This window comes from Fusarium verticillioides, chromosome 1, assembly GCF_000149555.1.
Source record: "Fusarium verticillioides 7600 chromosome 1, whole genome shotgun sequence".
Lineage (NCBI taxonomy): Eukaryota > Fungi > Ascomycota > Sordariomycetes > Hypocreales > Nectriaceae > Fusarium > Fusarium verticillioides.
In genome coordinates, this window is record NC_031675.1 from 4,660,260 (window position 1) to 4,671,135 (window position 10,876).

Here is a 10,876-nt window from a genome sequence, read left to right on the forward strand (position 1 = left end):
TAACACTAATGAATAAACTTTGGTGGTTCGCAACTAAAAGAGACTCGACTTTTAGCAATCTGTCTGGTATCATCATCTGGCCAACTAACTGAGCTGGCTGATACAGGAGCACGCCATTTTTTAAATAGTCCCCCGAAGTGACGCGGATTGTCAATATACCTATCTAGACTTCACTTACTGAAACAGCCAAGTACACAAAAGTGCGAACATAAATGTTGGATAACTGATGCCCTTGTTTGTATATATTTGCTATTTGCCTTAGATGCCTATATGCAGGAAGCCTATCTAGGCAGCTGTAGGCAATCTAGCTCAGGTGAATGCCTTAGGACTATTATAAACAGTCCTCTCTTTCTGTAGCTAGCTTAATAGAATCAAGCCTTTTCCTTTCACTAAGTATAAGTATGGATAGGATCTTGCTCCACCAACAAGGGGAAAGTAACGACCACAAGATATAACAGTTTCAAGTCAAATTTGCTATACAGAGCCTAGAGAGCCTAGAGAGCTAAGTATCTCGGCGGAAGGCTATGAGAGACGAGGCCAATCAATATTATACCTACTTCGAGTTTCACGCTGTTCCCATCAACAATAACTCGGCAACGGCGAAACCCGACAGGAAGGTTACGCTACAGGCCTCAAGGGTCTGTTTTGTTAGCTACCTGCTAACTGGGTACTAACTGTGCTATAGAAATAATATGTAAGAAGAAGTATCTTATATTTGGTGTGGCATCCAGTATAACGTAACCGGTCAAATTGGCTTACACCGTATTAGACTTCTGCCAATTGCATTACTGATGTGACTGGAATATCCATAATTTAACAAAACAGACCCTTGAGGCCTGTACTTACAAGTATGGTAGAAGACCCTTCAAGTTTCCACCACGCTTTGCGCTCTTGCAAATACTCCGAGAACAATGTCCCGTGTCTGATTCTAGTCAATATAAGTCATAGCCGGCTTGGCACATTCCTGCGCCCAAAAGCGGGAGCTCTGAACTCGGAAAACGCACGAGCCGTCCTACGAGTTCCGTCAATGGATCGTACCCGCAAAGTGTAGCGCCGCCGTCTGCCAAGTTGAGGAATCCAAGTGAGGTCCCAGTCCTCCCAGATGGTGGGGTCTGTTCACGGACAAACCATGCATATGGCGATCTACATAGGTAGGTAGGTATCATAGGAACAAATCAATATTGGATCTGCATCTTCGGGTGAAGAAACTCTGACATGTCTGATCCTTTGGACCCGACCTTTGACTGGCCATTGTCTTGGAGGAGTGGCACTCAATCTCTGTTGGTTCGACTCAGTGTCCTTGCAGTTCTGGCCCCTCCGACTGGAATTCCATCAACGTCAACATCATTCCCCAGCTGCAGCAATGTGTAGAGAGCATGTTCGGCCACTTCGAGACCCAAGGTATGTCGTCGTGACAAGTCCCTCGAGAATTGAAATATCTAGTCTTTGGTGACGTCCACTATTTATGACATTGGCTCTGTCACGAGATCCAATAACTGCTAATGTCTTGCCAAAAATAGTAAATGACGTTGATCCAACCCGTGTAGCTGGATACTCCAAAAATCTATCAATCGTCCTGTTTGTGTGGGCTATTTCTAAAAGCAGCCATATCCATATCTGAGAAATAGGGTTTTTGCGGAATACTACATTGGAGAAGTTGTCCCCTTTCGGCGATCAGGAACGCAGGCGACATTAGTTGCTCATAACAATGGAACCAAATTAAGCTCTGGCTGGATCAGTCCACCCAGCCCGCTGTCGAGTCGCGAGCCAGTTACGACACGATGGCGCTTCTGGTTGATAGATGCCCACTCATCGCGGATGGCTTCATAGTTTTCCAGAGTGGGCCAGGCCTGGAGTCCAGTCATGCTTTTGCCAAGGACCTGTAGCCATGACGACGTTTACATTTAGTTGTAGTCAGAGACATTTATCTCGCCGAGATCCCCAATATCCGTCAAGTACACTCAAAGACTATTACAGGTTTTCCTACATACCTAGTCAAAGAATCGTAAAACGCAGGCTTGTTTGTCAATATAGCAACCTCCCAGCGGCCAGCAACCCTGCAGCCATCATAGTGGCATTCAATCCCCTAGGATCCCATCCCATATCTCCTTCTCCAAGCCCATCACCAAGCTTGCCCAGCATGACTACAACAATGCTGTACACGACGGGCATTTCAATGGAGGAGCCAAGCCATCGGTTTTCGCCCACGACAGTGGCTCCTGGGAAGCCCAGGAATCGACCAAAAGCCTTGCAGATCCAGCCATTGGACCCCAGCAAATTGAGCGCGAAGTTGAACGATATTTCAGTCGAGCAAGAAGGCCAGCCTCGTCGTCCAGTTCATACAGAGGACTCACTCCGGCCCCCATTATCTGCAACAAGTATGGGTGCTTTGTCTCCTCGGACTATTCAGCCAGCACATGCGTCGCTATCGATTCCCACCCCCGTTTCATCGAGAGTCTTCAGGAAAGAGAAGACTGATGATAAAACTAGTTCGCCTTTGTCCGCAAAGCCGCCACGTCGTGGCAGCTTTTTTGACGCGTTCCGCTTCAGAGGCTCGAACTACACCGATGAACCGCGGAAGCAGACAGAGGAGGCTGTTCAGAAGCCTGCTCGTTACAAGCATGTTCCTCAGGTGGCAGCGCAACAGTTTGCTCGCACCACAACAGTCGAGCCCCTCACTCAGAAAGCTTCACCCAAAGGAATGAGACCTGCTCCCGGCCCCCACCCCATGAATAATGGCACCATATCACTGCAAGAATACAATAGGCAGTATAGAAGAGCACAGAGTCTCTGCAGCGGAAGGCCAACTAGCGCCAGCAACGTTGCGAGGATGGGAGGCACTGAGCTGGATAAAGTGTCAGCCCAACGCAAGAGACAAACTGCCCGTAATTCCATGCTTTGGAATGTCAATGAACCTGAGTTATCACGAAGAATGAGCACGGGTAACATGCAGCCTCATCCTCAAGCCCGACGAGAGTCAATAGGTACAGGTGTCGGAGGCTTTCAAGGGAACGTCACGTCATCAGCGAGACGTGGGTCCGCAAGCTCGTCAGGCTTCTCCGATGCATCATCCCCCTTTGTACGCGAGTCTGGCCCAGCAACTCCTTTTAAGCAAGAGTTTGGTATCAACACTTCGCCTAACCGTCGAGGGTCTGAGACTAGTGCAGCCACTTCTTGTTCGCGGAGGGGTAGCTTTGTGAACATCCCCAACCCTCAGCACGCGGCTGAGATACACCGGGTGGACTGGTCTCAGAGTGACCAACCAGTCAAGGTTCGACGAGATTCGAAGTGGGGAGGCCTCAAACATCGAAAGACTAGTTTGAGCCAGCAGAAGCCCAACGCCGAGGACCAGGGCTCCAATTTTACCAAGACGAACTCACAGTCATCTGTTTCTCCAAAGTCACCCAAGTCTGGGTTCTTGAGGCGATTCATGCATTAGTGAGGGAAAGAATGCGAATGACTAGGGTAATTTGACGGGTGGATGACATATGGAAGAGCAAAGATAACTCACCAATGATTATTGTAACATACTGACCCATACCAAACATGAAGGAAAATATTAATATACGACCTTCGCATTCAAAAAAGCATCTTCAGTGTTATGTGAGATATGATTCGAACTAAAGCGGAAGCCTAACGCTTTTCTTGCGCCATCAAGCGCTCGATGAGTTTTGTATCTTCTTGTGCCATTTTCTGCCGAATGATATTGTCGACATCCGTCTGTGCACTCTCAGCGTTCATTAAGTGAAGGATAAGTTCTGAATACTCGCGTATAGCGTCGCCCTGCTCACCATCCGCGCGACGAGCCTTGCGCAAAGCCTCTTTTCCGTTCTGAATACCAATGTCATGGTTCCAAGCTTCTTGCTTTGGTGGCAGGCCCTTGAGGAGGGAAGCAGGGATGGCAGGCTTGGCCTCAGGAGGTGGAAGCGTGGCAGCATCTATTCTGCGGAGCTGATCGGGAAGGCCTGGATATTTGCGAAAGAGAAGACGAAGCTTCTCTGAGCTTTCGAGGGCCTGAAAGGGATTCGAGGGGTCGGGGGGCTGAGGCAGTGGTGTTGCTTGCGACCTGGAGAGTGCCGACGGAGGCGCTGCTGGTATTGTTGCTGGCTCGGGATCAGGAGGGTGATTTTCGCGATGGATCTTGTTGCAAGCAACGGAACAGCTTTGACAATGGTCAGCCACTGACTAGGGTACCAACTGAGAGGTGAAACTTACTATGGAAGGCGACACCTTGGGCACTTGTATTTTGGGGGATTCACTTCACATATACCACATAGTGAAGGATCTGGTTTTGTTGTCGCGTTATCGCCATCTTTTGCTTCAGTTGGCGTAGCAGTATCTTCTGGATGTTGGGCTGGTAGCTCATCTTTTCCCTGAGGCTCTGACATTGTGATTCTTCGGTCAAGTACTACAGTTTTATGGAAAGGTACCTTAATTAAGGTGAAAGGAAACTAATGTGATGGAACCCAAGGTAAGGTAAAGGTACTGTACGGTGTACGAAAAGGGAGAAAAGGTACAAAAAGTGTCAGCTCTAAGGGGTCTATCGCCCCGCGTCATTACCCGCTGACATTTTGGACCCCAGCAATTGCAAGCAAAAAGAAGAAGAAAGAAAACAAAAAAATTAGAGGTAGAATGCTGGTCCGTGCACTTCCATCGGGACTTTAAATTTGCCCTTGCATCATAGGTAGCTCACGCATTAGTAATGCTCGGACCTATCACAGCTCGGTGAGTGAGTTTTAACGAAAATATCAAGTTGGGACGGCGAAAAGTTGCTATAGCATAACATACCCGTCAACGCCGAAACTAGCCTGTCTCCCTTCTCAATTTGTTTCTTGACCAAAAAAAAAAAAAAAAAACGCGCCAGTTTTCTTGAATCTTGTCCTCTAATTAAAATCAAACCGGTAGCATCCTTTCTTTGATATATCTATTTTCGGAGCCTACGTCATGGCAACTTCCAGAGCCATGTCACGGACATTGGCCGCTGTCGCTCGGCCCGTCGCAGAGTCATCTTGCCGAGGAATTGAGCGATGGACTCGTTCAGTCAGTACCGTCCGATCACAACTTCTTGTCGGTTCTCATTCTACACGACCCCTTGCACAGCGACAGCGCAATATTCCAACAGCCATACCAAGCCTCGCCGGTGTCGGTAGCGGGATCCGAACCATCTTCATCCAGACGGAGAACACCCCGAACCCAGATGCCCTCAAGTTTCTACCGAATCATCGAGTTGTGCCCGAGGAATTCTCTACGCCTTTCATTGAGTATCTCAACCCCCGGGCAACCATTTCTCCGCCATATCCTTCTCCACTCGCTGCCAAGCTCATGAACATCGATGGAGTTACGTCAGTATTCTACGGCGCCGATTTCATTACTGTTACGAAGGCTGCAGATGCCAATTGGGCACACATTCGACCGGAAATTTTTGCCCTCATCACAGAAGCCATCACTGCAGGAGAGAAGATAGTCACTGTCTCCGAACGCAGGGATGGCGATGCGGCCGAGGAGGAGGATAGCCTTGCATACAACGAAGATGACAGTGAGGTTGTTGGTATGATCAAAGAGCTTCTCGAGACACGAATTCGACCAGCTATCCAGGAGGATGGCGGCGACATTGATTTTCGAGGTTTTGATGATGAGGGTTATGTGCATCTCCGGTTACGAGGTGCTTGTCGTACGTGCGATTCTAGCACTGTCACCCTCAAGAATGGAATTGAGGGCATGTTGATGCATTATGTAAGTTCCCACTTATGACTTACGCCGTGCTGTCTGAGGCTAACGTAACTCATAGATTGAGGAGGTCAAAGGTGTTAAGCAAGTAATGGATCAAGAGGAGGAAATTGCTTTGCAAGAGTTCGAAAAGTTCGAGGAAAAGCTCAGGCAGCAAAAGGGCACTGTCAGTTCGGCAGCATAGAATGGCTAAAACAAGGATTATCCTTATATGTATGATGATATTGGTGGCAATTTGATGATACCCACGGAATCTATCCCCTCGCCTATCTCACCGTTGTAAAGCGCTGGGGGAATGCCTCTGATCACGATTCGATGTTCGATCAAGACTTCTTGTGACTGGAAATGCGCACGCACGGCATATCGGCCCTGTGGCCTATTTTTGAGAGCGGAGTTGCTGTGCAGTATCGGATCTAGCTGAGGGCTAATCCCAACTGAAAATAGAGCATATAACCCCTTTGAACAAGCCAGGGATAGTCGTATCACGAGAATGCCGCTGCTACCGTGCTATGCCCATTACTGCAGGAGCTCTCGAGATGGACGACAGGATTTCCAGAAAAGATCGGATTAGTTGACGTTTCGTTCTTTGAAGCAAAAGGGTTGGTGGAAACAGATATCGGAGATCAGCCTAAAGCTGACGCTTTGGGAATACATTGCTGTGAGAGATATGGCACCTTCGCCGTGCCAGCAATATTTGGAGGCCGTACTGCGTTCGTGCGCTTTGACGAACACTGACTGGTTGGGTTGTTTTGTATACGATCCATATATTACAAGACGGCCACCTTTTGTTTATCGGGAGACTCGCGGTTGACAAGCGAACAGGGGTGCCGTGCCTGAATTGGACAGTGAGTATCTGGCTTTGACATACGTAGTGTGACGTTTCGAAGAGTCTATGAGAGCACCGGGATGTTCCAAAGGAATATCTGTAAGTCGTTGGGGTATTGGCGGGGGTTGAAATTGCCGTCAACGAGTCTTATACGCGGATGTGAACGCAGATGCCGGCGCATTGAGCTCACTACCTCCTTGCTTGTCTTTGTACGGTCAACGGTGCCTGGACATCAATTGACAGCAGCCTTCCAGGAACGACGGGCTTGAGAAGTTGGCAGCTGACTTTACGAGATTTCAGATGTTCTTATGACTTTGAAATGTCCAAAAAAAGATCCGCAAAGAGCTGTAGGGGACCCCAGCAGCGATAGACCATCCCCCACAAACATTGACTACCTGGTCCACCAAGACTTTGGGTCTTGGGTCTCTGAGAAGCACACGCTAGATGCTATGGATCCGAAGAAAAAGCGTCGCGAAATGCTTGAGGACACTGCAATTGGCCCGGTTGACGCGATCTGGAAGCTCTCGGGCAGGGTTTATTTTCGGCGTAACACTGATTAAAAGAGTAACGTTGGGTCAGATAATAAACTACTAGAATTGGATATTAATTTTGGACCCGCCGACAGCTCCAACTGCTGGATTAGCCGTACCAGTTAAGAGCCGCCCTAAATACCCTTGGCTCCGCCGGGAGAATGTCACAAGTCGATGTCGACGATTCTGCGTTCCAGCTGTGGATGGACATGGAGGGCCGGAGAGCCGCCGGCATCATTTTCATGATGCAGCACCTAACTAATAGCGAAAGAAAGCCCTGCAATAATGTGCCGGGAACCCTTGAGGATGACCATGCATGTAGGTATCTCGCTCCTCTGCTCTGGACTCCAAGTACATACAATCAAGCACAGTAACCGATAAGACATGGCCCGGATATCTATCCAGAAGAAGCTTGTAAAGCGACCGGCAAAAAGCTGGAGAATGAATTCAACCGCGAATTGAACTTAGCTGAAGAGAAGCCACTCTGCACTAGAAGCCCGTTGCAGTGGGATGGCGTCTTGGGATTGTCGGATCCTGTTTCTGTGATTGGTGCGGGAGTCAAGATGCAGTGGGTGATACAGCCTCCACCGAGGCAAACCCCACAATCCCCTCATAGAGCGACGTGCGAGAGCTGTTGGCGTGTCCGGATCTCGAGGCCCTGCGTTATTGTTTCAACGTGGGGAATCAAATTTGCCTTGGTACCAGGCAACCAAACATATACCGGGCGATAGCAGTGCGCATGACCCCAAATTTTTCTCCGTGGGAGGAATGGGTATGATTTAAAAAGACCCTTTGCGCCTTGGTCTGGACGGGTTCGTTACCTCGACTTGTGTCTTCTTTAAGCCTTTCTTGAACTCACAGCACCGATATCAGACTCCAGTCGCACGAAGTAAAACACACACATCGCCCACCATGAGCCCTTCAGCAGTCGAAGGAAATGGGGTCGCAGACGTCAAGACGACTCTCAAGCCTAACATTGGCGTTTACACCAACCCCAACCATGATCTCTGGGTAACGGCTGCTGAACCCTCTGCTGAAGCCGTCAAGTCCGGCTCCGACTTGAAGCACGGCGAGGTCAGTGTTGCTATCCGCAGCACTGGTATCTGCGGGTAAGTTGATGTTCTGACCCCGCCTAACCTAGAGCGATCGCTGACCAGGGTATAGCTCCGATGTTCACTTCTGGCATGCTGGTTGCATCGGTCCTATGATTGTAGAGGGCGACCACATCCTGGGCCATGAGTCGGCCGGCGAGGTGATCGCTGTGCACCCGTCTGTCAGCCATCTCAAGGTTGGCGACAGGGTCGCTGTCGAGCCAAATATCCCCTGCGGTACCTGCGAGCCCTGCCTTACTGGCCGATACAATGGTTGTGAGAGCGTCCTATTCCTGTCAACACCACCTGTTCCTGGCATGTTGCGCCGATATATCAACCACCCGGCTGTCTGGTGTCATAAGATTGGAAATATGTCTTTTGAGAACGGCGCTCTCCTCGAGCCCCTCAGTGTTGCCCTTGCTGGCATGCAGAGAGCCCAGGTCGCCCTGGGAGACCCCGTCCTGATTTGCGGTGCTGGACCTATCGGGTTGATCACCCTTCAGTGCTGTGCTGCCGCAGGTGCTTCTCCTATCGTCATCACGGACATTTCAGAGAGCCGGCTGGCATTTGCTAAAGAGCTCTGCCCTCGCGTGATTACACACAAGGTCGAGCGACAGTCAGCTGAGGATTCTGCCAAAGCAATTGTCAAGACCTTTGGAGGTATCGAGCCCAGTGTTGCTCTGGAGTGCACCGGTGTCGAAAGTAGCATTGCCGCTGCCGTCTGGTCAGTTAAGTTTGGCGGTAAGGTGTTTATCATTGGCGTCGGAAAGAACGAGATCAACATCCCCTTCATGCGCGCAAGTGTACGGGAAGTCGACATTCAGCTACAGTACCGTTATTGTAACACCTGGCCCAGAGCTATCCGCTTGGTTGAGAACAACGTAGTTGACCTCTCAAAGCTCGTCACTCACAAGTTCAAGCTTGAGGATGCCATCAAGGCGTTTGAGACGTCGGCAGATGCCAAGAGCGGGGCCATCAAGGTCATGATCCAGAGCTTGGATTGAAAAAGGGAGTAATAATCAATATAAACTTGGTGCTCGGCGTATGTTATTGATTTCTAGGCGCTGGTCCGTTAGAAGACCGTACAGATAGCCTCTATTTGGGATATAGACACGAGAATATGAAATTTGGTGAAGAACTTTGGGCGACGAACTGATGATGTGAATTGCGAGTATGAATGCTTGTGGAGTCGAATACAACAGATACTGGATGTGAATATGTCGAATGGGCCATCCGTATGCTTGAATTCAGGATAAGGAAATCAACGACTTTGACTGTTGTCCTCAAAGCAGTTCATTTGGGAAGATATAAAAAACAATTCACTGGTGTTCTTGGCCATCCAGCGGCAGCGCGGCTAGCAAGTCCGAAAACGGTCTAGCGGCTCAAGCCGTCGGCTACAACCACCATCCAGCGAGTTCTTCCGAGCTTTTTTTCTCCCTCAGACGACCTCACTCAAGATCAAGACCCAGCTTCGACTCCATCAATTGACCACCCGCCGCCGGTCTTTTTACTCCACGGAGCTCCGATTTCGAATCTACGAGGCACCTCGCACTCTTTTACTGCCTCAGCCGTCACCATGTCTTCTCTCGCTCGTCCCATGCTCCGTTCGCCCGCTCTCCGCGTCGCCGCCCGACGTTTCGAGAGCACCGCCACCCAGAAGGCCACCGAGAACGCAAAGCAGGCTGCTTCCAAAGCCACCGAGAATGCTAAGCTGGCTGCCTCAAGGGCCCAGGAAGGCCTGTCGCGTGTCACAACTGCTGCTGGTCCTGCTATTGCTGGTTACGCCAAGGGCGTTGCCAGCACTCTGGGCAAGGTTGGCGGACGAACGGGCAAGGTCATCGGCTTCATTGAGCGTTCGTGGATCATTACAAAATAGCAACCGGCGGCCTTTGAATGCTGACATTGTAATACAGGACAAGTCCCCTTCGTCGTTTACTACTCCAAAGTCGCCCTCGAGCTCGGCAAGTTTGTCTTCCATAACCAGAAGATGAGCCCTCCGTGAGTTCACACAAGCCTTACTTATGGCGGGGCATCGACTAATTTACATCCCACAGCAACCTGGCCACCTTCCAGAACACATACCAGAGCATCATCAAGTCCATCCAGAACCGTACCATCATCCAGTCCTCTCAGAACGCCATCCAGCAGGTACGGAATATCGGCCCTGCTCAGCTCGCCACTGGTGGTGTTATCGCAGCTGAGGTCCTCGGCTTTTTCACCGTCGGTGAGATTATTGGACGATTTAAGCTTGTTGGCTACCGTGGCGAGGCCTCTTCCCACCACTAAATGTGTCTCTTGTAGTAGGTGCAGAAGTTGTAAAGATTGATGAGTGCCGGGCGATGTGATAACAAATAAGGATGGGTGGGCTTTAGACTTGGTTCTCCCCTGCCGAGGACGCCTGAAAAGGGCTGGTTGGAGACCGTCTGTTTGGGGGGGAGTTGAAAACTGGGAGACCTGGGAATACCGGTCTCACTGGGTCTGTGATGTTTGTCCTCTGAGCACTTTTCTTTTGTAGAACTGTACATCAACCAGCCTTTGGCGGGCTGTCCCCTTCGTGGACAGCTTTCAACAATGATATATAATTACTGTATGAGCCTTCCTGTGATAGATCTCATGTTCCTTATTGCAGTTTTCCTAGTTACTGACATAACATATCATGAGCCTAGTCTCCTAACACCATTTAACAAATACCATAGGTGACC

At 49.8% G+C, this 10,876-nt stretch overlaps 5 protein-coding genes across 5 annotated transcripts; 4 read left to right on the forward strand and 1 right to left on the reverse strand.

Annotated features, from left to right (window-relative positions):
• Positions 1–883: 883 nt before the first annotated feature.
• On the reverse strand, positions 884–4,609 carry FVEG_00543 (hypothetical protein). The gene is made up of 3 exons (XM_018887064.1): positions 4,216–4,609; positions 3,512–4,162; positions 884–3,417 (listed from the first exon to the last, which is right to left on the reverse strand). The coding sequence occupies exons 1-2, from the start codon at positions 4,386–4,388 to the stop codon at positions 3,634–3,636; spliced, it is 702 nt and encodes a 233-aa protein (XP_018742763.1). The 5' UTR covers positions 4,389–4,609; the 3' UTR covers positions 884–3,417; positions 3,512–3,633.
• On the forward strand, positions 1,755–4,508 carry FVEG_00544 (hypothetical protein). The gene has a single exon (XM_018887065.1). It carries the CDS (start codon positions 1,802–1,804, stop codon positions 3,437–3,439), a length of 1,638 nt encoding a protein of 545 aa, XP_018742764.1. The 5' UTR covers positions 1,755–1,801; the 3' UTR covers positions 3,440–4,508.
• A 335-nt stretch (positions 4,610–4,944) lies between the features above and the next one.
• On the forward strand, positions 4,945–5,911 carry FVEG_00542 (Fe/S biogenesis protein NfuA; the record flags this gene model as incomplete). The annotated part of the gene is made up of 2 exons (XM_018887063.1): positions 4,945–5,733; positions 5,789–5,911. 2 exons carry the CDS (start codon positions 4,945–4,947, stop codon positions 5,909–5,911), a joined length of 912 nt encoding a protein of 303 aa, XP_018742762.1.
• A 1,552-nt stretch (positions 5,912–7,463) lies between these two features.
• On the forward strand, positions 7,464–9,340 carry FVEG_00541 (L-iditol 2-dehydrogenase). Its single transcript, XM_018887062.1, has 3 exons — positions 7,464–7,895; positions 7,945–8,192; positions 8,248–9,340. The coding sequence occupies exons 2-3, from the start codon at positions 7,996–7,998 to the stop codon at positions 9,176–9,178; spliced, it is 1,128 nt and encodes a 375-aa protein (XP_018742761.1). The 5' UTR covers positions 7,464–7,895; positions 7,945–7,995; the 3' UTR covers positions 9,179–9,340.
• Positions 9,341–9,548: 208 nt separating this feature from the next.
• Positions 9,549–10,853, forward strand: FVEG_00540 (F-type H+-transporting ATPase subunit G). The gene is made up of 3 exons (XM_018887061.1): positions 9,549–10,027; positions 10,088–10,172; positions 10,229–10,853. Exons 1-3 carry the CDS (start codon positions 9,751–9,753, stop codon positions 10,458–10,460), a joined length of 594 nt encoding a protein of 197 aa, XP_018742760.1. The 5' UTR covers positions 9,549–9,750; the 3' UTR covers positions 10,461–10,853.
• Positions 10,854–10,876: the final 23 nt, after the last annotated feature.

Excerpts from the sequence above, each read along its gene's own strand:
- FVEG_00544 (XM_018887065.1), top strand. The coding sequence starts at position 1,802 with ATGCCCACTCATCGCGGATGGCTTCATAGTTTTCCAGAGTGGGCCAGG.
- FVEG_00543 (XM_018887064.1), bottom strand. The coding sequence starts at position 4,388 with ATGTCAGAGCCTCAGGGAAAAGATGAGCTACCAGCCCAACATCCAGAA. Across the intron at positions 4,163-4,215 it reads CCAAGGTGTCGCCTTCCATA|CTGTTCCGTTGCTTGCAACA; the intron begins GTAAGTTTCACC and ends CCATTGTCAAAG.
- FVEG_00541 (XM_018887062.1), top strand. The coding sequence starts at position 7,996 with ATGAGCCCTTCAGCAGTCGAAGGAAATGGGGTCGCAGACGTCAAGACG. Across the intron at positions 8,193-8,247 it reads CGCAGCACTGGTATCTGCGG|CTCCGATGTTCACTTCTGGC; the intron begins GTAAGTTGATGT and ends ACCAGGGTATAG.
- FVEG_00540 (XM_018887061.1), top strand. The coding sequence starts at position 9,751 with ATGTCTTCTCTCGCTCGTCCCATGCTCCGTTCGCCCGCTCTCCGCGTC. Across the intron at positions 10,028-10,087 it reads GGTCATCGGCTTCATTGAGC|GACAAGTCCCCTTCGTCGTT; the intron begins GTTCGTGGATCA and ends ATTGTAATACAG. Across the intron at positions 10,173-10,228 it reads AACCAGAAGATGAGCCCTCC|CAACCTGGCCACCTTCCAGA; the intron begins GTGAGTTCACAC and ends TACATCCCACAG.